The sequence below is a fragment of the Gracilinanus agilis genome, chromosome 5, assembly GCF_016433145.1.
Source record: "Gracilinanus agilis isolate LMUSP501 chromosome 5, AgileGrace, whole genome shotgun sequence".
NCBI classification, from domain to species: Eukaryota; Metazoa; Chordata; class Mammalia; order Didelphimorphia; family Didelphidae; genus Gracilinanus; species Gracilinanus agilis.
The window spans coordinates 8,702,022-8,726,412 of record NC_058134.1 but is presented as its reverse complement, the minus strand read 5'-3'; the positions used below and the strand labels follow the sequence as shown (position 1 = coordinate 8,726,412).

The 24,391-nt window shown below is 55.8% G+C and overlaps 2 protein-coding genes across 2 annotated transcripts in view; one reads left to right on the top strand and one right to left on the bottom strand.

Annotated features, from left to right (window-relative positions):
* BZW2 (basic leucine zipper and W2 domains 2) overlaps positions 1-5,528 on the bottom strand; it is a 65,952-nt gene extending 60,424 nt beyond the window's left edge. Inside the window, exon 1 of the mRNA XM_044679876.1 lies at positions 5,436-5,528. The gene's annotated coding sequence lies outside the window, so the exon portion shown is untranslated. The remainder of the gene's footprint in view (positions 1-5,435) is intronic.
* Positions 5,529-5,979: 451 nt separating this feature from the next.
* ANKMY2 (ankyrin repeat and MYND domain containing 2) lies at positions 5,980-24,391 on the top strand. The gene is made up of 10 exons (XM_044678002.1): positions 5,980-6,198; positions 9,591-9,655; positions 11,473-11,611; positions 11,924-12,022; positions 12,370-12,530; positions 17,714-17,928; positions 18,239-18,374; positions 19,269-19,397; positions 20,224-20,365; positions 21,802-24,391. Exons 1-10 carry the CDS (start codon positions 6,132-6,134, stop codon positions 21,999-22,001), a joined length of 1,353 nt encoding a protein of 450 aa, XP_044533937.1. The 5' UTR covers positions 5,980-6,131; the 3' UTR covers positions 22,002-24,391.

Sequence of the window (24,391 nt, the reverse complement as noted above, 5' to 3'; positions counted from 1 at the left end):
AGAGAGAGAGAGAGAGAGAGAGAGAGAGAGAGAGAGAGAGAGAGAGAGAGAGAGAGGGAGAGGGAGAGAGGGAGAGAGAGAAAAAGAGAGAGGAAGAGAGAAAGAGAAAGGGAGAGAGAGAGAGAGCAAGAGAGAGGGAGAGAGAGAGAGAGAGAGAGAGAGAGAGAGAGAGAGAGAGAGAGAGAGAGAGAGAGAGAGAGAGAGAGATAGTATCTTGTCTTCAAAACCTCCAGATCAGGCAGGAAAATGGAGGTCACAATGAAAGGAGTTGAACCCAACCTTGACTGCCTTACAGCTGAATCAAGGCTATTCCTCCTAAGAAGGGAAATGTTTTGAGATCTCTGAGAATTAACTTAAACCAAAGGCAAACAACATCTTCCTAGGTTTCCTCTCCTTGGACACTTTTTTAAAAAATTAAGATTGCTACCAAGAAAACCTTCTGTTAAATATTTTACGTTTTAAAAAATTCTCGAGTTAAGAAAATATCTAAAGTCAGAAATCAAGAGGGGGGTCCCTTGAAACAAAGAAGGGCTCCCAAAAAAGATTGAAGGCCTTAAGCAATGAATCAAAATGCTTCTGCAGGAGAGCAGATGGTGTGTGAGCGTTAATTATCTGGACTTTTCTTTGGCACACTCCACGGTGAAGACACCAAACTTAGAACAGGCCAATGGCTCCCAGGTGGCCCTGGATTATACCACAGCTTCTTGGCATAGAGACGTATGACCTCAAAATGCAGGAATGGAATGGGGGGAGAAAAGACTTTTTACTTCATCTGGGTATACCCAGCAGCAAATGGAATGTCTTGAAAATGATGATGGTAGCTCCCATTTTGGTAGCATTTGAAGGTTCCCTGGCACTCATTTCTCCATTAAGCCTGCTCGGATCATGGCTCGTTATTTTCTCTGCTTTACATAAGGAAATTGACCCCAAAGGGAAGTAGTTCTTCTAGGCTTACATCTGAGGGAGCATTTGAACCTAGGACTTCCTTCAAGTTCAGCACTCTATCCCTAACATTGTGCTTTCTCATAAAATAAAAATGAACAAAGTGGTATCTGAACCTCCATTTTCCTGACTCCAAATCTTGGAATCTTTCCACACTAGCATCCTGCCTCCCTCAGGAAATCAATCAAGAGGCATTTTTTTTGGGGGGGGGCAGCTGGGTAGCTCAGTGGATGGAGAGTCTGGCCTAGAGACCAGGAGGCCCTAGGTTCAAATCTGGTCTCAGACACTTCCCAGCTGTGTGACCCTGGGCAAGTCACTTGACCCCTCATTGCCCACCCTTACCACTCTTCCACCTAGGAGCCAATACACAGAAGTTAGGGGTTTAAAAAGAAAAAGAGGCATTTTGGGGGGGCAGCTAGGTAGTGCAGTGGATAGAGAGCCAGGTCTGGAGTTGGGAGGTCCTGGGTTCAAAACTGACCTCAGACACTTCCTAGTTGTATGCCTGGCCAAGCCACTTACCCCCATTGCCAAACATTCTTTCGGTTGAGGCAAACCAAGGTGATGTGGGGGTTTCTGATGCGGTCTCTCTCTTTCACATCTCTCAGAGTTTTGCTGTTTCTGAACTGAGAGGCCAGGAGCTGCGCTGCTCCCCAGGGCCACAAAGACGAGGCAGCCCCGGTCCTCAAAGTCACCTGGATGCATGTATATGGGTCTGGCTATCAAATGAGAAGAGGTGATGGGGAAGGGAGGCAGGGAGGGCAGGCACAGGGGATGGGGGCTCAGAAAACCCCCTGTGTGAGAGGCAGTGCCCAAGGGGAAGAAGTGAGAAGGAAAGGCCTCTAGCAGGCAGGAGGAGGCTGGCTGAGCAAAGGGACCCAGATGGAAGAGCCTGCAGCGTGAGGAACAGCAAAGGTCAGGCTGGCTGGATGCCGTGGAGAGAGTAAAGAGGGATTCCAGCACCTCCAGCCTGGGTGAGACTCTACTCTCTGGGGCCCCAGGCAGTGATCCTATGCAAGTGGTAGAGAGAGGGGCGCCCCTTGTGGGCCCAGGAAGCTCTCCACGAGTCACTCCCGGCACCAGGGAAATCACAAGTCTGCTTTAGAAAAAGGAAAAAGACTTAAAGGGTGGGCTGGAGTCGGGCTGGGGAGGGCTTTCAGTGCCAGCCAAGGGGTTCACGGTTGATCCTGTGGGTAACTGGGAGCCCCTGCGGCCTCCTGCAGAGAGGAGAAATGTGGACTTGAGTGAAAAATCCCTTAGGACTGAACAAGAACTTCTCGGAGTGCCCTGGCTTGGGTGGATGGGAAGGGGAGGCGGGGCGGGGAGATGCAGATCGGAGGCTTGTTTATAAAAGCATCAAACTGCCCCCTAGACTAGACCACATTCCAAAACCATCTCAGCTCACCCAGGTTTCTCTCATTCACACATATACCGGGTCAGATTAAAACAGGCAAACATCCAAGCGGGACCTCCCGGACCAAGAGGACAGCCCCCATCTGAGGCCCTGGAGGGCACCCTCCCTGCTACCTGAGCTCCTCTCTGGGCCAGCAGCAGCCCCAGACCAAGCCACTCCTTCAGTGTCACCACAGCCAGAGCTGGAGCCTCCCCACGTTCTCCTCCCTCCCTGATTCCACTGAATTTGCTGCGTTTAGTTAGTATTGATTTAGACTTAGATTACTCTTGTTCTCCCCCTCCCCCCCCCCAATAAAGCATAAGCTCCCGAAGGCAGGGGCCGCTTGGGTTTTTGTGCCCAGCTCAGGGCACATAGTAGGGCCAGTCATTCAGTCCCTAAACATTTATTAAGCGCCTACTGGGCTAAGCGCAAGGCTCTTAAGAAGGTAAAAGACAATGCGCCACCCTGGAAGAGCCCCCGGGCCAGTCTGCCCAAGCCCCAGAGGGGTATATATACTAGCAATAACGGAGGAGCTGAGGGACCGGAACCGGGAAATGCTTAGGAGATTCCGGAGAGAGGCCGGGAGGGATTCAGAAGCCTATGAAAAGGACTGCAGAATATGATCTACACAAGAGAAGCGTCTTCAGCTAAACATTCCCTCTTAAGCCCTTAATAAAACAACTTCTAGCCAATGAAGGCGAGCGGAGAAGCGCAGCTCGATCCGGAGGAGGGGGCCGTTTCCCCATAGGAAATATTTACACCGCTTAAGCTCATTCATGTTCCATATTTTCCTGGCCAGAGCCACGATCCTGGGGGAGCCAGCTAAGGCTCTGGCCTGCAGGACAGCTGGCGTTGGGCACGGCTGGAGGGCATCTCCTCACCGAGAGTTCCCTCCCCCAGCGAAATCCCTTCTCCTCTCTCCAGCCACAGGGCACTGGGCCGCTAGAGGCTTAAGCTGACCCGCCATCCCCCAGAGCTCCCAGCAGGCTGGAGGCAAGCTTGCAGCCCTCGGAGAGGAGCTGTCAGTCAGGGAATGCTAGGCTGGGAGCCGGGGAGCCCGGTGACCTTGAACAAAGCCCTTTCCCTCCCTGGGCCTCAATTTCCTCCGCTATAAAAGGAAGGGGGTGGAGCTAAGTGATCCCTAAGGCTCCTTCCAGCGCAAAGATTCCCTGCTGCGCCTACCCTAGGAGAACAGAGCCCTGAGCCCCGAGGGTGCAAGCCCACACAGGCACAACGGAAAAAGTACCAGCCCTGGCCTCAAGGAATTTTCAAGCCCATAGAGGCCAACAGGTGGAACCTTGGGTAATTGGTGGCCCGAGTCTGGCTCGGGGGTGCCAGGACTCAATTCTGAGCACTCCCCAAGTCACACTGATCCCCGGGCTCCTCACCTCCCCCAAGAATTTGACCCGGTCTGTACAGGGCTCGGCTGGGAAGCGGAGCCAGGTGGCCTTCTAGCAGTGACAAGTCCCTCCGATATCTGGAGAGCACCCCCGGGTGCTCCACCAGGGAGCGATTTTCCCTGTAGCTTAAGGTCTTGGTTCTAACTCTCACTTTTTGTGCTTAGCCATCCGGAGGGATTGTGGGATAAGTTTTAGGAAACGCTCAAGGCATCCCAGGGAAGAGGTGAAAGGGTCTACGGGAGAAGTGACTTGCCCAAGGTCACACCGGGATGGTCAGGAATGGGTTTGGGACCCACGTCCTGGGATTCCGGTATCCTAAGTATTTTTTCCAGGCATTATTTTCTCCTATGGGGCGGGAGTGGGGTGTCCGCCCCGGGTCGAAGTGATCCTGAAAGAGATGAATGGGGCCCGCAGTTACCACAAGGAGCTCTGGATGCCTGGGAAGTTCTCAGGAGCCCGAACCCGAACACCGCCCCCTACCCCACGCCTCCTGCTAGTGGCTAGAAGGAGGTTTAACACTCAGCAACCTCCAAGCCTCGGTCGGGAGTCTTTGCCTGCTTTCTCTGGGAACCAGCTGGGTCCCAAGGGATGCATCCAAGTCTATCTGAGCGGAAACAAACAGACAGACTGAACGCTAAGGAAGAAGGCAGCAGGTCCCCCCGGCTCTGCGTCAGTCCCCGGTGCGGGCATTGAGGCTGCCGTAAACAAAGCTCGCACAATCACGCACCAGTAAGCCACCACCTGCCTATTCCCGTGCTCCGGGCTGCTCGGTGCCCCGGCTGGGAGTTGTGCGTAATTGAAGCGGAGCTCTTGCGCCTGTTCCTAATCAGGCCGGAGCTCTCGGTCCGACAGGGGCCAGCCTCTCCTTCTGGGAGCCTCGACGGGCTCAAAGCCCACCAACATGCCTGTGGGTAGTTATAGGAGCAAAAGTAAGCTCGGCCGAGGAACTGAGGCCCCGGGCTACTAAACAGCTAGTTCTCCCCACTCTCCAATCAGAGGAGGGACGGAGCCCAGGGCCTCGGGCCGCTCCAGGTACAGAGTTCTCACACAACAGGCGCCCAATTAAAGGTTCGACGAGCTGAGGCGGGTCAATCGAATGTGTGGCAAACTTTTGAACGCAGTGTAGACGCCGGCAGTTGTATTTGGGTTATTACTCTTCAGGTTGCTGAGGAACGAAGCCGGCTGCCCCGGCGGGAGACTCGGTGGATGCAAGCCAAGAAGCAACGATTAAGCGTCCACTGTGTGCAAGGCATCCACGGGGCATGCAGGCAGCTACACTCGACTCCCCGAGTGCTTACAGGAGGAGGGGGCAGAGAGGGGGAGATTCGGGTAGAGGTCCCCCCACTCCCTCTGTCTGATGGGGCGGCGCTGGGGCTCCCAGGGAGGCTGAGACTGGGTGAAGCCGCCTCCCTCTCTGCCACCCCACACCGATCCCTCTCTCCTTTCTCCCGGAGCCCGGAGCCCCGAGGAGGCTCCCGTGCCCCGCCCTCCTCTTCCCCCTCCCCCAGCGGCGCAGCTGCCCCGGGTCTTTGCTCTCCTCCGGCCGGGGCTGCAATGGGCAGGGACCGAGGTAGGGAGCGCGGCCGGGACGGAGCGGAGGCGGCGTGCCCTTCGGACAGCGCGGGCCCTCGCAGCTCCTCCTCCCGCTCCTCCTCGGTCCTCCCCTCCCCGTCCCTCCCCGGGAGCCGCGCGGTGGCCTTTACCTGTCCGGGCGGGGGCGGGCAGCTGGGCCGGAGGAAGCAAAGCTCGAGCCTGAGAGGCGCAGGCGGCGGCGGCGGAGGAGCAGGCAGACAATGGAGCAGTGAAGGACGGACACATTGACAGCCGCGAGGCCCCGCCTCCCTCCGGGACTCTGGCCCCGCCTCTCCCCTCCCTTCCACTCAGTCTCCTCGTCCTCCTCCTCCTCTCGCGTCTTCGTCCACGCCTCCCCTTCCCTCCACATCGGGCTGCACCATTTTCCCGGGTACGGGGGCCGCACCGTCCGGACGGAGCCGTCCCGGGGCCCCTCTGGCCCCCTCCCCGCCGCAGAACACCATTTCTGGAGGTGCCGAGAGCGCACACAGAGTGTGAATCGACTGGAGCCCCCGGCGGGTCTCGGCATCCGGTCCGCCTGGGGAGAGCGCTACGGGCCCCCCCCTTAGTCCCTGGGATCCTCTCGAGGAGGAGGGGCGGGGGCGGCTCCCGAGGCGCTGGCGCAGCGCTCCTCCGAGGCGCCGGCTGTGGCTGTGGCTGTGGCGGCTGCCTCGGCTGCATGGGCGAAGGAGCTTCGCTACCTTGTATCCTGTGCTGACTGCTCCGGATCGCCCACCGAGCGGCTTTAACTAAGCCAGCTACAAAGTTTCCCCCGCCGCTTCCGTAGCCCCGAGACGCGCCGGCCTGCGGCTCCAGGCTGTCCCGCCATGGCTCCGCCCAAGAAAGGCGAGCTGACCCAGGAAGAGAAGGCGCTGCTGGAAGTGATCGGGCAAGGTGAGGATGACTGGGGCCCCTCCTGGCCGGCCCGGGCCGCTGAGCTGGCCGTCCGCTGGAGCGCACCGGGCCGAGGGGAACCCGGGAGCCGGGGAGAGCGAGCTCTGGGACTCAGATTTTGCTCGCCCCAGCCGCTGAGCGAAGGGTTGGGCTGGCAGGCCCAGGGGGAAGCTCCTCCTCCTCCGACTTGGGAGGGCCCCGGGGTGCAGCTCGCTCTCCCCCTCAACCATCCTCCTGCCCCAAGCCAGCAGCTCCCGTCCTCTTTGGATGCAGGTTCCCTGCGCTTGAGCAGAAACCACCCCCCCCTCCTCCCCGGCTTCTGTCAAAGGGAGCTTCCGCTTCCCGGGCCAGCCAGGCCTTCGGAAGCTGCCTTCTGCTGATGCCTCCAAGGGCAGCGAACCCAGCTCCGGCTGGGTGGGAAAGAGGAGGAGCCCCCGGGCACGTGGGAGCCATCCCGGGCCAGGCAGAGCCTCTACTCCCAGGCCGGCGGAGACCCTGACTGGGGGACGGCGCCCTCTGCCCTCTCTGCCCGGCTCTCCCCGCACCCCTCTAGGACTCCTGCAGGACGTATCCGGCACACACATCCAGCCTTCCATCCTCAGAGAGATGGCGGTCAAGTCCCCCCCCCCCCCCCCATTCCTTGGCCCCGTGCTGGGCTCTGGAGCCTGGAGCCAAAAGCCAAGAGGCCCCTGCCCTGCATACTGACCCAGCTGCCCTCCTGAACGGTCAGGAGATCACTGGACAAAGGGTGGAAGCAAAAGAGGGGCCTCCTAAACAGGAGCAGGGGCAGCTCCACCCAGAGGCTGAGAGACACTTACGGGCAAGGCTAAAAGGAGAAGCTAATATCATCCAAGACCCAAAGCTCAGAACCTGAGGGGAGGGGGGCTGGCCGGAGGAGGAGCCTCAGGAATGAAGGGGGGCCTGGGGAAGGGTCACTCAGGAAGTGGGGGCCCGCCTTGGAGGCCAGCCTAGAGCTCTCCCTGCTGTTTTAGCCACTTCTGATGGGTTTTCCCCCCCTTTGAATCTTGGGCACATCTTAGGCTCACAAATGTAGAGATGGCAGAGCCCTTGGGGTGCAGAGTCCAACCTTTGCCCAAAGCTTTGGAAGTGGGAATTCTGAGGGGCTCACAGAACTGCAAATGGAAGGGAGGCTCCCCCACCCCCGCCATCCCTCTCACAGATGAGATTCAGAGAGGTGACATGGTCAGCCTCCCAGACAGCATTTGAACCCAATCCTCCTGCTGCAGAACCAGCGCTCTCCACACTGCCCGCCACGTTCAGGAATGAACAAATGAAGCCTTTATTCCATGGCAGCTAGAGTTAGTCTGGCTTAGTGGAGAGAGAGAAACTCCCAAATCGGAAGGCTTGAGTTCCAGTCCCACCACTGAGACGTCATGGCTGTGTGCCCCTCAGTGAGCCACCCTGGCTCAACCCCTCTGTCCAACTCTCTAAAGACCATTCCAGGTCTCCTGGGGGGAGTTCCTTAGGTCCAGAGCGACTCTCCACAAAAGTGCCAGGCACTGGGGAAACAGACCAAAATGCCAACAGTCGAGGGCTTCCGTGGTGCTAGGAGGAAGCAAACGTAGGCACCCGCGGAGTGAAGTAAGACAGATTCCCAGGAAGTTCCCAGTAATGGAGAGAAGGGGGCACAGCGCAGGTCTCTTCTAGGAAGCAGACTGTGGGAGGCTTGGGGCAAAGGTGGGGAAGTGGGAAACAGGAAGCTCTGCCCCTGGAATGGGGAGTCATCCTCAGGCAGTAAGGGGTCAGGGCTCTTCTTGTGAGATTTCAGGGAAACTGCCCCTTTCTGAAGTTGGCCGGAAGGAGGTGGGAGAAGAGGGGAGGTTATGCTCTCCAGGGGAAGGGACTGGATGCTGCTGGAGGGCATTGCATTGCTTTGCCCTTCCCCTCCCCTACAGAGCCCAGCCTCTGAGGATGGGGAGCAGGGGCTGCTGTAGAGGGCGCTTTTGCCCTCTAGGCTGAGCCGGGCTTTGAGAGCTGCCTGAGCCATTAGAGGCGCCCCCACCCCCCGCCCCCCGACCCCCAGGGTCTCCAGAGGAGGGCTGTAGCTTGTCCCCACCAGAGCAGAATCCAGCCCTTTGGAGGGAGAGAAGAAAGGAACAACGGGCTTTCTGTTGGGCCCCATCCCTGGCGTCCTCCCACCCTTGTAATGTGGCTCCTGGCAGGGCCCCTTGGGACCCACATCCATTGTCCTGTTTCTAGGAGGCATGGGGCACCCCCATGGTGGGGCACAGCTGGGGGTGTCCCTGTAGTGGTTGCAGTCGGGGGCACCCCCGTGGCGGGCAAGCCTGGTACTAGGGAGGAGCAGCTTGTGCCCGAGGCCTTGAGGGTCCCAGCACACATGAAGGGACTCCCAGCTGAGGGCGGTCACCCGCTGCTTTCATAAAGGCATCGTCCAGGCCCATGGCTGAAGGTGTCGAGGCCCTGGAGATGGGCGTCCTCACCGTTTGTCCAGCAGAGAGCCTCTTCTTCTGTCTGGCCCCCTAGATGCCCAACTTCTGCCCACTAAGCCCTGCCACTGCCCCCTTCATCTCTGAGCCCTATTGGGCTGGCAGGAGAGGTCCAGGTACCCAGTTCTCCCCTCCTTGGATGGGCTGGGTTCTCCCTCCTGAGGCCCCCCTGGTGCAGCTCAGCCCCCCTGAGCTCAGGAGATTCCCCCCCTCAGTGGCCCACAGACCTGCCACCCCTTGGGACAGAATCTCCTCCCTTCTTGCTGGTTCTGGTTCCTTTCTTCTGGGTTCAGACAAGCTACCTCTCTCTCAGGAAGGCATCTGCCCGTCGCTCTCTCACCTCCAGTTGTTTGTACTCGAGTCCCCCCTCAGATTTTCTCTGGAGTGCCCGGCTCCCAGCAAGTCTGCCTTGTGCTTGGAGGCTAGATGAGAGGTTGGTCACAGTCTGAGTGCTCGGAGGGAAGCGTCTGTTTGATTTCTTTAAACCCCGACCTTCCCTCTTAGAATCAGGCCTGTGTCTGGTTCCAAGGTGCAGAAGAGCCATAAGGGCTGGGCAGCGGGGTCAAGTGACTCACCCAGGGTCACCCAGATCAGATCTGAACCTCCCGTCTCTGGGCCTGCCTCTCCATCCACTGAACTGCCCAGCTGCCCCCATGCAAATCGGCTTTAGTCACCCAATCTCTGAGCCAAGAGGGGAGGAATGTCGGCCCCCAGCCCTGAGAGCGGAGGCCGAGGACCCTGGAACAGGAGGCCTCAATGGAGAGACCTCCATCTCCTCCTCCTACACAGTCTCGGGCAGAGGCGGGCCGGGCTCCCACCCCTGAGCTGGACACATCTCCGACCCCTCAGACGGCTTCTCCTCCACGTTCTGGGCCCTTTTCTGCGCTTTGAGGTACTTAGACGTGTTTGGGTCATTTCTTCCAGGGGACGTCCAGGAGGCCGGCAGACTGCTGGGAAGCAAGAGCGTCCGCGTCAACTGTCTGGACGAGGTAAAGAGAAGCTCCAGGGCGGCCGCTGAGGCCAGGGTGGGCCACAGGTCAGAGGCTCAGGGCTTCCGGGGCTGCCCGGAGTGTCCTCTGAATGTGACAGGCATTCAGGGCCCCGCTGTAGGCCCCTAAGGAAGCAGAGACCCTGGGGCTGGGGCAGAGCCGGCGGGGGGCTGAGGCCATGCCAGGGAGAGCCAGCCAGATGCCCCTCGTCTCCCTGCTTCCCCACCGCTCAGTACAGTTCTCCCAGCCCCACTTCAGGGTGCCAGCGTGGGCCCTGGCACAGGTCATGCTGCCCACTGAGGCTCCCCTGCACAGAGAGAGGAGCCACAGCCCAGCGGACAGAAAGACTTCACGTAGCCCAGGGACAGAGGCCTTGGATCTGGGTTTGAATCTGGGCTCTGACCCGGAGAAGAGGGAGCTGGGCTCCAAAGCCTCATTAGGGTGGGACCAGCTCTTGTCCCTTTGTGTCCCCAGCCTTTAACACGGTGCCCAGCACATAGCGGGCACAGCATACATCTATTTGTTTTTAATGTTCTTTCTTGTATTTTGTGTTCCAAATTCCCTCCCTCTCTCCTTGTTCCCTTCCCCTCTGTCTCTCTGTCTCTCTCTGTCTCTGTCTTTCTCTTCCTTTCTCTGTCTCTCTCTTCTATTCTCTCTCTATCTCTGCCTCTCTCTCTGTCTCTCTTCTCTTTGTCTCTCTCTGTTTCTCTCTCTCCCTTTCTCCGTCTCTCTCTTCTCTTTGTCTCTCTCTCTCTCATCTCTCTCTTTTCTTTGTCTCTCTCTTCTCTATCTCTGTCTTTCTCTGTCTCTCGTCTGTCTTTCTCTGTCTCTCTTTGTCTCTCTCTCTCTCTGTTTCTCTCTCCCTCTCTCCCCTTTCTTTCTCTGTCTCTCTCCTCTCTCTTTCTCTGTCTTTCTCCCTCTCTTTCTCTCTGACTCTGTCTCTCTGTCTCTGTCTCTGTGTCTCTGTCTCTCTCACACAGGCATCCTATTTGGTCCTCCCCACAGTCCTGTGAGGCAGATGCTGTCAGTGTTTACCCATGAAGAGCAGCCTCAGGCTCAGAGACAGTGACTTGCCTGGGGATACACAGCTGATATGCTGGAGCAGCTGGGTGGCACTGTGGATAGACTGCCAGATCTGGAGTCAGGAAGACTCACTGTCCTGAGTTCAGATGTGACCCCAGTCCCTTCCTAGCTGTGTGACCCTGGGCAAGTCACTGAACCGTGTTTACCTCAGTTTCCTCATCTGTAAAATGAACTAGAGAAGGGAGTGGCAGACCAGTCCAGGATCTCTAAGGGGTCATGAAGAGTCGGGCATGACTAAAATGACTGACCAGCAAGCACAGCCAGCCCGCAGTGGCCTTGGAGTGGGTTTTCCCGCTGCTGTAAATGAGATTTTTCTGGAGTCTCCCCTCGAGGCTCGCGGCCTCAGTGAGAACAGGAGGCTGAGCACAGGGCAGTGCCAGGGGTCTTTATTGGTCAGTATTGGACAGCCGGGGCTCCAGCTTCCCTCGTATGTCCTTCAAAGCCTCTGTCGGCCTCACAGGGCCCCCGAACCTCAGGGGGACCCCAAAATGCCCAGCATCGCATCTCCCCTGAGCCGGCCCACTTTTCCTCTGATGTCTGGCGAGTCAGCGATGCCCAGAGCCTCCTGGGCCCGTGCCATGCCTGCGTCTGAGGTTGTGTCCGGAGCCTTCGGGGCAGCTGGTGTGCCGGGCAGTCTGTCCGACCTGGGATGGCCACGAGGGCTGGTCCCTGAATGCCCCCGGGGGACGGCTGGCCGGTGTGAGTGACGGCCGCCTGGGCTTGCCTCCCCGCAGCACGGGATGACCCCCCTGATGCACGCGGCGTACAAGGGGAAGACGGACATGTGTCGGCTGCTCCTGCGCCACGGGGCCAACGTCAACTGCAACGAGCACGAGCACGGCTACACCGCCCTGATGTTCGCCGGGCTGTCCGGTGAGTCTGGGGCCCTCCTCAGCCTCCTCCAGGCAGCCCCATGTGGTTTCCACAGACTCGTAGGCGTATTTTGGAAAGTGTGTGATGGGGTGGCCGGGCGGCTCTGTGGATAGAGCTCCAGGCCCGGAGATGGGAGGTTCTGGGTTCTGGTGGGGCCTCGGGCACTGTCTGGCTGGGTGACCCTGGGCCAGTCACTTCTCACCCTGCCCTGCCCAGCCCTGACGGCTCTCCCGCCCGGCCTGGCTCTCCCTATTGGTTCCAAGCCAGAAGGGAGGCCTTTGGTGACTCAGGCCGGCCACTTCCCCCCTCCAGGCAATAAGGAGATCACGCGGGTCATGCTGGAGGCCGGAGCGGACACGGACGTCGTGAATTCGGTGGGCAGGACGGCGGCGCAGATGGCGGCCTTCGTGGGTAAGGAGGGCCGGTGCGTCTGCGGGGTGACCGTCCGCGGCTTTCCAGGCCGCCCTGCTCAGGCTGCTCTCCGGGCTGTGCTCTGCTCTGGGCCTCCGGGAGGGTAGAAGGAGGCCTCTGGGGGGCCTGTCCATGCCCTGTCCGGCAGTCTGGCCCTGGGCAGGCGTCCGGCAGTCCAGCCTCAGGCAGGTGACCGCTATGAGCCCAGCACTGGGAGGCAGACAGGCGAGCGGCCCTGCCTCTGAGGGGACCCTCCGAGGCATCCAGGGAGGCTCCGCGGGGGGGGGTCCCAGGCTCCTTGGGGGGGGCCCGGGGCCAGCGCCCTCAGCCGCTGCTTCTCCCCAAAGGCCAGCACGACTGCGTGACGGTCATCAACAACTTCTGCCCCCGAGAGAGGCTGGATTACTACACGAAGCCGCAGGGCCTCGACAAGGAGCCCAGGCTGCCCGCCAAGCTGGCGGGGCCCCTGCACAAGATGGTCACCACCACGAACCTGCACCCCGTCAAGGTACTTTGGGGGGAGCCGGGCGCGCGGGGCAGCACTGTCCAATGGGGGAGGGTCCTGGGAGGCCAGGGGGAGGCAGGAGAGCTCGCACGGGGTGGCCGAGGGCGGCCGGACCTCGTGCCCTTGGCGAGGCACCGACCCGGGTCCCAGGCACGGCTTCCCCAGCTGAGGCCATGCAGGGCATCTCTGCAGGGGCACGTCGAGGCCACGGTGAGGCTGTGGGGGCCACAGCGGCCTTCTTCTCAGACGGGGCCGGGTGGGTACTGGGGACCTGGTCCCCCACACAGAGAAGCGGGGTTCAGAGGGTGGAGGTGGGCACATGTGCCCTGAAAATGTCGGGGAGGCCTCTCCAGCCCACTCGGGGGGCATCTGCTGCCCTCAGGGAAGCTGGCGACAAGGAGACTGTGGGGGCTCTCGTGGAGGCCATGTCAGTCTCTAAGAGAAGAGGCTCAGCCTGGTACGATGGCCCCTTGGAGGCCCTCCCTCTCGGGGGCCACAGAGGCTCAAACCTTGGGGGGCCTGGGATCAGTCCCTTGGATCAGGCTGAAAATACGATGAGGCCGTTAGTCCAGAGGCTCGTTCATTAGAATTACAGGAACCAGCTCCCTCAGGCAGCTCAGGAGAAGCCCAAAGGGAGTTCTGTCCCGTAGCAGCAGTGTGTGCCCTCGCTCTAAGAACCCCAGACTTGGATGAGGGCCCCCAGCCCTCCCCGAATGAACATTCCCCGAGTGGCCATTCAGCCTTGCTTACAGGACACCAGGAGGGTCCCCGAGCAACCTGCCCTCCTTGGGGATAGCTCGCCCTGGCATCCCTCCCAAATCTGCCCCTTTCTGCCCTTGGGGTCCTCCCATGTCAGCCTCCAGAGTCCTTGAGGGGCAGAGACCAAGCGAGGCCCTGGAGGCATCTCTTTCAGACCAGACGTCCTGCCGCCCTTGGCTCTGCCTACGTGGATCTGCGTGTCCAGCACACTTGGAGAGCCTCCCTTTATTCCCTTTGCTGGCGCCTCAGGGAAGCGGCCCAGCTTGGGCAGGGCCCTCACAGGGCAGACCCCCCACCTCAGTGCCTTATCTCTGCCCTGTGTGGTGCCAGTGTGGCTGCAGCGGCATCACAGCCCCAGGGTCACTATGGCAACAAGGCCCTGCGGGACTTGGGCAGTGCTGGGGGATTTGGGCTCCGTGCCCAGAATCCACAGCGTGAATCGTGAGAGGAGAAAAACAGGGACAGCAGGGAGGGGAGCAGAGCTCCAGGGGATGGGCCGATAGGAGGCAAGCGTGGGCACGATGGCCTCTGCCCTTTCTGAGGGAACCTTCCTGGCGGTGTTGGGGGGAGCCTCGATGGGGGAGCCCCTGAGCAGAAAAGCAGCCAGTGCGGGGCAAAGGGGGATGGAAATGGCTCCTCGTGAGGGGCTGGCCCCAGGTGGAAGGGCACACTCTTGCTTGTGGGTAGATGGAGCCACCCAGGAGCAAGGCGTCGTGCAAACTGGCTGGGAAGTGCTCACTTGCCTGTTGCTGTAGCTGATATTCAGCCTTTGGGGGGAACCAGAACAAACACAAATACAAAGAGCAGCTCTGGGGCAGGTCTGGAAATTAAAAGCCAGAATGCCAGCCAGTTCCTCAGTGAACACAGAGGCAGACAAGCCAGGGGACTCAGATGTCAAAGATCCCAGCTTCCGGCTTCTTTGTGTCCCTGTGTCCCAACATGGGCTAAAAATGGCAGAAAATCTAGAGGGAGAGGAAAGAAGGGAGAGAGAGAGAAAAAGAAGAATAGAGAAAGAGACAGAGTGAGGGAGAGACAAAGCAGGGAAGAGAGAGAGAAGTGGGGAAGACAGAGACAGAGAGAAGGAGAGACAGAGGGGGAAGAGAGGGAGGGAGGAAAAGCAGAAAGGAAGGGGGAGAGAGAGAGAAGATGGGAGAAAGAGGGAGAGACAGAGAGGGGGAGAGAGAGAGGAGGAAAGAGAGAGAAGGAGAGATAGAGGGGAAGAGAGGAAGAAAGAAGGCAAGAGAGATGGAGGGAGAAAGAGACAGAGACAGAAAGAGAGAAGGGAAGAGAGAGGGAGAGAGGAGAAGCAGAAAGGAAGGGGGAGAGGAAAGAAGGGGAGAAGAGATAGAAAGAGAAGATAGAGACAGAGACAGGGAGAGAGAAAGGAAGAGAAAGGGGGAGAGAGAAGGGAAGAGAGAAGGGAGGAGAAGTAGAAAGGAAGGGGGGAGAAAAAGAAAGAGAAGATAGAGACAGAGACAGGGAGAGAGAAGGGAGAAGAAAGAGAAAGGGGGTAGAGAGAGACAGAGAGGGGGAGAGAGAGAGAGAGAAGGGAAGAGAGAGAGAGGGAGGAGAAGCAGAAAGGAAAGGGGAGAGAAAAGGAGGGGGAGGAGAGAAATAAAGTGAGTGGCAATAGCCATCAGGGTTCTGGAAAGAAACATCTCTCGGAGCTCCTGGTACCATAGTCATGTATGAAAATATTGAATAAGGCACATTTCCTAGGGAGACTTTGGTACCAGCAAACAAATGATTAGGGCTGACATTCCTGTGTAAACAGGTTTGCTAATTGTCCTTCAATGCCTAGTTCGACCTCGTATTCTAGTCCTGAGAGATATGCCCGCTAATGTTCTAGGATAGAACCAAAGGAAGCCCATGTGGTCAGTCAGGGTCTTGTTTACACTTCTTTTGTTTGGCCAGTTCTTTGCTGGGAGTCCCATGCTCTGGCCTCATCTGGGCTGGGCCCTGACTGAAGAAACCTGTAATCAAGGTGTCAAGATTTTGTGGTGGCTAACAGGATGAACACAGACCTAACTCTTGACTCTCTTCTGAGTGTACTTGAGATACTCCTTCTCTGTCAGAAGAAAGAGAGGCGTTCTGATCATTGGTTTTTGGGAACTGTGTGGCCAATTGTGTTGATCGGATATTTCCAGACTCCATGTTTGCCACAGTGCTAATGCAGAAATGTTCTCCTGGTTCTCCTTCTTCCTCCAGAATAATTTCATGCAAACCTTTCCAGGTTTCTCTCAAAGGGTTCCTTTTGTGTTTTTTTTTTTATAGCACTACCATATTTAATGTGCTTTTCTTATTTTGTGTATTATTAAATTATTAATTGTATTCCATTAGGTTCACTCGCCATAGCATAATACGTCCAGCTATTCCCCAACTGATGGGCTTCCCCTTGGTTTCCAGTCCTTTGACACCACCAAAGATTCGGTCATATTTCTGTACCTGTCGGCCTTTTTCTTCTTTCTTTCATCTCTTTGGGTTTAGTCCCAACAGTGGGATCCCACAATCAGAGAGGCTGCCCAGTGGCCCGGTTCCTAATGGCATTCCAGAATGGCCAGGCCAGTTCACAGGGCCCACCGTCGGGCACTGAGGTGCCTCTTCTCCCCCAGCCCCTCCAACATCTGTCATTTCCCCTTTTTGTCAGCTTTGCTCCTCTGATAAATATAAGGCAGACCCTCCTCCTTACGTTAATTGACATTTCCTTAATGATTCAGGACCTGGTGTTTGGGGTTATTGTTTTTGTTTTTTGATGGCTATCGATAGCTGAAATTTCTTCCCTTGAAAACTGCCAGTTCATATCACTGGGCATGGCTGTTATTCTTACAGATTTTAATCATTTCCTTTCCTTTGGAAATGAGACTTTTGCACAGAAACTTACTACAAAGATTCCCCCCACCCCAGTTAACGGTTTCCCTTCCAGCATTAGCTGCATTGATTTTGTTTGTACAAAGACTTTAAATGTTATTTGAAAAAAAAAATGCCAGTGAAGGACATGGCCAACCACGCCGGTATGTTTGCCAAGAAAACCCCAAACGGGGTCCCAGAGAGTCTGACCTGATTGAAGACCGCTGAACTCCAGCTCCCAATCCCCTGCGGTCCTCTTGATTCCTCCTTTGGTTCCGAGCTCTCCCCATAGCCATAGATCTGAAAGGTGATTCCTCCCGAGCTCCCTGGTTTGTTTCTGAGGCGACCTTTCATGCCTGTCGTTGTTGTGGATCTTCTGTGGAGCTTCTCTTAGTACATGGTGTGTGATGTTGGCCTAAACTGACTTTGCCCGGCTGCTTTCTGCTTTGCCTACAGCGTGCTTTTCACTCCGGTGTCTGGGGGCTTGGGGTCCATCAGCTATGAGGCAGCGGGGTTCACTCCGTAGGCTTAGATGTGATCCAGGGTACCGATTGGCCTTTCTGCTTTTTAAGCAGCACAACCCCGACTTGATGGTCTCTGCTTTGCAGCGTGGTCGGAGATGGGGTCCTGCTGGGCTCCCTCCCTGCCCTCCCCTCTTGTTCTCAGTCTTTCCCTCAGATTCCCAAACTCTTGTTCTTCCAGATAATTTTCATCTTCATTTTTCCTCTATATAATGTAACCTTTTGGTAGCTTTATTGGAATTAAGTCATGAGTGCATTGATTTAGAAAACGTCCATGCAGGAGAATTCAGTGTCACCCCCGTACAAAGCATCTCGAGGAGTGCTCATGGGCTCTGGGCTCAGTTGTCCCAACTCCATGATGCCATTTGGGTGGGGGAGAATTTTGGGGTTAAAGGATGGGCTTTGGGGTCAGGAAGCAGCTTGAGGGCATTGGAAGCCTTGCCATTCCCCCCACATGGCCCAGGCTGCTCCCCCTTCCTTCCTGGTCAGCCAGAGCTCAGCTCTTCCTCCCATGATGTGAGATATGGGCCAGGCTCTGGGCATACAAGGACAAAAGGGCGAGTATGGAAGAGGGCAGCGTCCTCATTGGAGGGCCAGGAGACACCCATCAGAGACCCATTAGGTTAGAACAGTAAGGAGGCCAGCTGGGTGAGCCTCGACTAGTCCTAAGCTCTCTGACTCAGCACCCTCATCTGTGGTACGCTAGACCCCTGGGGACAGTGGGACGATAGGTAAATGGGTCCGATAGACCCCCGGGGATGGGACGATAGGTAAATGGGTGCGATAGACCCCTGGGGCGGTGGGACGATAGGTAAATGGGCATAATAGACCCCTGGGGACAGTAGGACAATAGGTAAATGGGTGCGATAGACCCCTGGGGGGTGGGAGGATAGGTAAATGGGCACAATAGACCCCTGGTTCGAGGATTTCATAAGGAGCGTGTACGGAGCATTTTGTAAGCTTGGCACCCCCGTACGAGTCACGGTGAGGCTCCGTCCTCCCATTCTGTGCCTGCTCCTGGGGGGCCCCTATTTCCGAGCCTGTCGCTGTTTCACGCAGATCGTGATGCTGGTCAAGGACAATCCTCTGCTGGCCGAGGTGGACGCCCTGAAGAAGTGCTACCGGGTGATGGACCTCGTGTGCGAGCAGTGCATGAAGCAGAGGGACATGAATGAGGTCCTCGCCATGAAGACGCACTACATCAGCTGCATCCTCCAGAAATGCATCACCTTCTTGGCCGAGCGGGAGGACAAGCTGGACGGCCTCATCAAAAGGTACGAGGATGGCCGGGCGGGGAGCTCCATGGGGCCTGGCTAGATGGCGGCGCCCTCCACAGTAGTGGGGACGTGGGGAGACTTTGCGGGGGAGGACGGTGCCTTTGGGCATGTCGGGTTCAAGACCTCATTTTACAGCCGGGGGACCAGGAGGCCCAGATACTGGAACTAGTTTGGGCAGGGTGTCCCGGCCAGTAAGGATCGGGGTCTCGCTCTCCGCACGCTGGGCCACACGGCCTGTCCTTCTTACATGTGAAGTCATGACCACCGGCAAAGGAAGCGTTTCAGCACATTTCCATTCCCCCGCTAGCTTGCTGAAGGGCCGAGAGACAGATGGCTTCCCGGTCTATCAGGAAAAGTTCATCCGAGAGTGCATTCGGAAGTTCCCTTACTGTGAAACGACCCTCCTCCAGCAGCTCGTGAGGAGCATCGCCCCTGTTGAAATCGTAAGACTCGCCTCGAACCCCCACAGCTACGGCTCAGGCAGGGCTTCAGGGGGTGAGCAGCCAGCCGCGGTGGGGAGCCGGTTATTATTTGGGGCGTTTGCCTTCCCCCCTCCCACTCCCATCCGTGCCAAGAGAGTGACCAACTCTTGGATGTGGAAGGACCCGAGAGACCATCAATGCATTAGGTGCCCCCCGTGAGGATCCCGGCTCGTCTCCCCGGCTGATAGTCCTCCCCCACCCGAGGCAGGAGGCAGCCCCTTCCATGCGGGGGGGGGGGGGGGGCTGTCATGGTGGGGTCTGTCCAGCCCCTCCAGAGACACAGGAAATTGTGGAGGCCTGAGGCTCAGCCCCCCCCTCCCCCAGACGAGCTGCCTCCTGATCATGGGACCTGGACCGCAGGAAGAGATTACTTTTGACTGGCCATTCCTGTTTCCTAATCAAAAGGTTGGCCATCCCCTACTCGGCAATTCCTGGCTATCGGACGCCAAGGGCAGGAGGAAGTCCCTTCTCTAACCCACTTTCCAACAGCCTTCGAACACAACTTCCATATTGTCAGTCTTCCTTATGACTCGCCGTCCTGTCCCTTCCTGTCTGCTTTTTCATGAAAAAGGGACAGGAGAGACCTCGCTGTCCTGGATGAGCAGGACAGCTCGTAGCAGCCAAACCGACTACGTGAAATATTTGCCAAATACTCAAATTCATTAATACATTCTAGAAAGGCACGAAGTTCAAGTATCTGCGTGGACTTCAGTGGGAGTCTCACACACGGTAGAGAATTGTCATCTCTGGGCCAGTGTGGACTCCCAAGTGGGAGGTGTGGGTGGTGCTCATCTCCCTTTGGCACGTCCGTCCCCCTGGTCCCCTGACAGGGCCATGCTCTCTCTCCTTCCCCAGGGCGCCGATCCTACGGCCTTCTCTGTGCTCACTCAAGCCATCACTGGACAAGTGGGATTTGTGGATGTGGAATTTTGTACCACATGTGGAGAAAAGGGGGCAGACAAGAGGTGTTCAGTGTGTAAAATGGTAAGATGGAGCAATGCTTTATTTAATAAAGTAGCCCGTGTGGGGGGTAATCCAAATGGATCCCGAGGTGCCAGAGGCACTTTGATTGGGCCTATATATCCTTGGTGTGGGCACTCCCTGCAGCTTGGTCCATCCCACCCCCTTGATGCCGTCTCATCCTGGGCAGATTCTGACTGCATCGTCCCCAAATCGTCTACCAGGGATTCCCCCAGTGGGCCAGGAGCCTTCTTGGCATTGTGCAGAAGCAGGGAGCACAAAGGTTCCCCCACTGCCTTCTTTTCTCTGCACCTAGATCTTTCTGACAGCATCTTCCGTTTCTCCTGAGTTCCTTGTCGGGAACATGGCACAACCCACTTGTAGCACTTCACGTGGTGCTTGTCGTATTCAGCACGTCATCAAAGCTTTCGTTCATTCAGGCATTCTCAGAAACGATTTCCCTGTCCATTCCCCTCCGGGTCTGTGCTCCCTAGATAGAATTGTTTTTGCTATTCCATTATTCTTTCATTCTACGGTCGCCATCCTGTCCTCTGAACCCACTGGCAAGTTCTTGCCTCATTCTCCCTAATTGTCTCTTGGCTCTTCCTAACCTCGGCCTCTCCTTTGATGGGGCACATTCTGCTCCAAGAGGCTCATCACGACACTATAACTCGGCTCATTTCTCAGCCCGTGCTTTCCACGGGTGTCCTTAACACAAAGCGACCCCTCAGCCAGTGTTTTTAATGGATTGATAAATGCGTTGGCACAAATCCAGTTTTTCCATCGAAGAGCAAGTTGGTAGTTTTTCAGGAAATGATGAGCCTGAAATACCTTCTCTGATCCCTTTCAGGTCATCTATTGCAACCAGAACTGCCAGAAAATCCACTGGTTCACTCACAAGAAAGTCTGTAAGACGCTGAAGGCTGCATATGAGAAGCAAGAGCTACAAGCTGCCAGGGAGAAGAAGAGGCAGGAGAAGAAACAAGAGCAAGGTGAGCAGGCTCGGTAGATGGAGGGTCTCTGATTTCTCAGGCCAGCCAGGGGGTTTGAAAGTGGGGAGGGGAAAGGCGAGCAGCTACATGCCCGGGTCAGTCAGAGCTCATGGAAGCTCCCAAAGGCTTTCTTACCTTTGTATCTCATCCAGAACTTGGTATCCTAATGTCTTCATAGTAAGAGATCAGGAAACATTTGCTGAATGAAATGTTTTCAGGAACAGCGCAGAGAATAAAGAACTACAGCTTCGAAGAGATCAGCCTTGGAGAGGATTGCCATGCCTTTGTTCTCATGACTGTCCTACCTTGGGATGAAAGGCACAGGAAAAAGCTGAACATGCCCACAACATTCTGGAGGGGCCAGTGGCTTCCGTCCTTCCTGGGATGCCAAGCCTGTGATTTTATCAATGTGGAAAGTTCCCAGTTTGGGAATCCTCTTTACAAAGGCAGATTGACAACCCCTCTGTCCCTCACACAGGGCTGCTGGGAGTGCTATGTATCGCATAGTGCACCAGGCCTGGAGTTAGGCCAACTCATCTTCCCGAGTTCAAATCTGGCTTCAGATACTTACCAGCTGGGTGGCCTGGGCAAGTCACTTAGTCCTGCTGGCCTCAGTTTTCCCATGTGTAAAATGATAGAGCTGGAGAAGGAAATAGTAAACCACTCCAATATCTACCAAGAAAACCCCAAATGGGGTCACAAAGAGTCAGACACAAATGACTGAACAACAATAAAATGGAGCATTATGAGGTTAAATAATTTACATTAATGAAATGTCCATGGTCACATCACCAGTATCTATTCAGGGTAGGATTTGAACCCAGGTCTTATCCATTTCCCAGCCAGCCCTGTATCTGCATTCTAAACTTCAACTACTTCCTAGCTCCATCTCCCACTTTGGCAAGGCTGGCTTTGTCCTCCACTCCTCACTATCTCTCGCTGCATGTGTCTTCTCATTTCTCTTGTCACAGCTTTTCATCTGACCCCTTATCACTATTCTTAGTTGTGGCCCTTGTGACAGATGCCCTGAACAACTGAATGGCCTCTACAAGGGTCAAGTCCTGAGTCTGACACATGCTGTTTGTGTGACCCCAGAAAGCTCTCTCACACTAAAGGTTAGAGACCCCCCATGGAGGAAGTTTCTCCTCTGGGAGTTTTTTGCTCTCTTTGCCTTAACTTCCTAGAGAAGGAAATACCCAACTGCTCCAGTATCCTTGCCAAGAAAACCCAAGGACAGTATAATCCATGGGGTCACCGAGTCAGATACAACCAAACAGCAGTTATATTCATACTGTCCTTCATAGGTGTATATATGAAAATAATTCTTAACCCCTAAACAGGGCTATGGTTCTCGGCTAAACAAACCAGGCATCAGCTTAAGAACTGAAGGGTTGGCATAGCCTACTTCTCACCGGGTGACTCCCCTTTTTCCTCAGAGAAAGAGCCAGATGTTGATTCAAATGCACCCAACGAAGAGCATCCAAAAACTGAGCCTGGAGATACAAAAGATGAGCCGACAGACGTGTCCCAGGAGGAAAAAGCCGACGTAAAGGAGGCTCCCCCAACCGCTTTGGGGACAGACAGTGACCCTGGCCTCCAGGACATGGCAGGAAGCGTGAAGGAATCAGAGGAATAGGGCCCATCCACATGGCTCTTCAGGTTTATAATACACTAGAATAACAGCCTAGCCCTCTTTCCCATGGAGGCATGATCCATGCAAGGTGGCAGGGGGCTATTCCCCATTATACAGAGCTACACAGCGCCCACAATTTCATGGATCTAAGCTCTCGCTTTGGGGCACAGGTCACTGTACCCTTGCCCCTTCTCATCCCATGTGGCAGTTATCCATGTCATTATCCATGTCCACTGGCAGGCCCGCACCCAAAGGGGCCTCCCCATCATGCTAGAGGGCTCTTCCATCTCTAGACATGGTGTGGAAGCCAATTGCACGCACAGGGTGCCCACCTTGGCTCTCCCTACATGATGGCGCCCCTTTGCCAGTCAAACTTTGCTATCACTTCCACCACTTTTCCTACATGTTTATCTCTGGCAAAACAATGCAACCTGCTCCCACCTAGCAGAGCATCTGAATTAGACCAAACATAGACAGCAAAGGGCTGGGCTGACCAAAATGCCACCATTTTGAGGGAGGAAGGGACTCATTCCGAGATACTGAAAGAAGGAAGACTTAAAAACCCTTGGGGAGAAATCACAGACTCGATTATTGCCAAATAGGTTAATTAACCAACATTTCTGATGCACTTACTCTATGCCAGGCTCTGTGTTGAGCACTTGGGACAGAAGTACAAAGACATAGGCTTTAAATACATGGTGTTCACCTGGACCAGATCTGCGCTGACCATGCCCTGGCAGACCATCTCTGGAGAAGGTGAGAGTCCTCGAAGGCATTTCGAGTGATGAGAAGGGAACAGGAGGCTTTCATCACTACACAGTCACACGGTGTCCTGAGGTGTGTACAGAAATACACACCCCATCATGGTGTTGGTTTGTTGCCCATTTTAAGAAAAGCGTTAGTGTTATGGCACACATTCCCCATTAAAGGCTGCCCTCTGACCTGGAATGTGGCTTCCATGCACAAGTCAGCATCATAGAAGACTCCTTCAAAGGTATAACAACGGACCTCTGAGGAGCGGCTAACCACCAATATGGCGCGGCAGGAAGCAGGAGGCATGGGCCACCTTTCTGGTGGATGCCATCACAAGCCCAGGGATGAGTGTAGGTGGTGAGGGGCTACAGGCACTCCTGCCATGAGTGCTTTCATTCTGATAGCCTTGAATGCCAGAACATTGTGGAGCTTCCTCACTGCCCATCACCTCCTCACTTTCCTGGAGTTCCCTTTTGGCAAAGTCACCCATCACACTAGATTTTCCCGCTAACTCGTAGCATATAACAGGAGCTGCATTCCTCAAGGAAATAGCTTTTTCAAGGACAACCTCTCTGTCCCAGCAACTCCTCAGGAGTTTGCCACTTGACTCTGTTCCACTCAGCCTCTCTGCCTGCTCTAGAGCAAAAGTTTTATCTGACCTACTTGAAAACAGGAAGCTGTGAGACAGGGCTGGCTCGTACCCTTTCTGGCACCCCCCCCTCCCCATAGTATCTCTTTAGTCCTCTAAAATGAGGTATCACCACTCATTTGCTACCTATATGATTGTCAGAAACCCAAGGGAAGAAAACAAAGGGTATCAAACAAGGAGTCCCCAGTCTTTTTCCAGTGGGAAAACCACTGGGTTTGGGGTCAAAGCACCCGAGTTTGAATCTCATCTCTGGTGCTTCTGGCTGATCTCAGACAAATCATTCTACCTTTGGGACTCAGTTTCCTCATCTGTAAATTGCATTTAGACTATTCCTCTAAGGTCCTTCCTAGCTTCAAATTCCTTGAGCCTGTGAGAGAGTGACAGACCCAGGAAATACCCAAAGAATGCTAAGTTCTGTTGCACCGCCATGTATCTCATGTTAGTGTGATGTGCTTTGTGACGGAGGGAAACCTGCCTGTGGATAAACACTTGACCTCATGCATCTTGCTTCTTGCAGAGGGAGGGGGTGCTCACCATGAGGCCCTACTCGGGTTTGCTTATGCCCCTTGCTAGTCTAGTTCACTAAAGGCCTGCTGAAAGGTGGTTGGGGTACAGAGTCTCCCCAAAAGAAGCCCAGCCAGCAGGGAGTCTCTTCATAAGCGCTTTGACTTCAAGGATAAGTCTTGGACTTTTCCCACAGATGATTGCCCTGCAGGCTAGCTTGGTGTATGAAATCTTCCAGGTTACCCTCCTGAAAAGAATTTCCACAGAGCCCTGGCTGGGCGTCTGTCCTTGTCCTGTGGGGAGGAGGGAAGGGGGGAGGGGGCGCACTTCGCCCCATATTTGGTAGAAGTCACATCCAGAAGGCCATGTGAGCCCGAGCTGGCACTGGAGGCCGGCTGACCTAGAATGCCTGGCATCTGAGAAGAGCTGCCCCACCTCCTGGCTCTTGGGCAAACTGAAATAAACACGCCGCCTAGTCCAAACACTA

Bases quoted from the DNA above. Each gene is read 5' to 3' on its own strand.
- ANKMY2 (XM_044678002.1), top strand. From the start codon at position 6,132: ATGGCTCCGCCCAAGAAAGGCGAGCTGACCCAGGAAGAGAAGGCGCTG. The intron at 19,398-20,223 runs GTAAGATGGAGC...GATCCCTTTCAG, and splicing joins GGTGTTCAGTGTGTAAAATG to GTCATCTATTGCAACCAGAA. The intron at 20,366-21,801 runs GTGAGCAGGCTC...CTTTTTCCTCAG, and splicing joins GGAGAAGAAACAAGAGCAAG to AGAAAGAGCCAGATGTTGAT.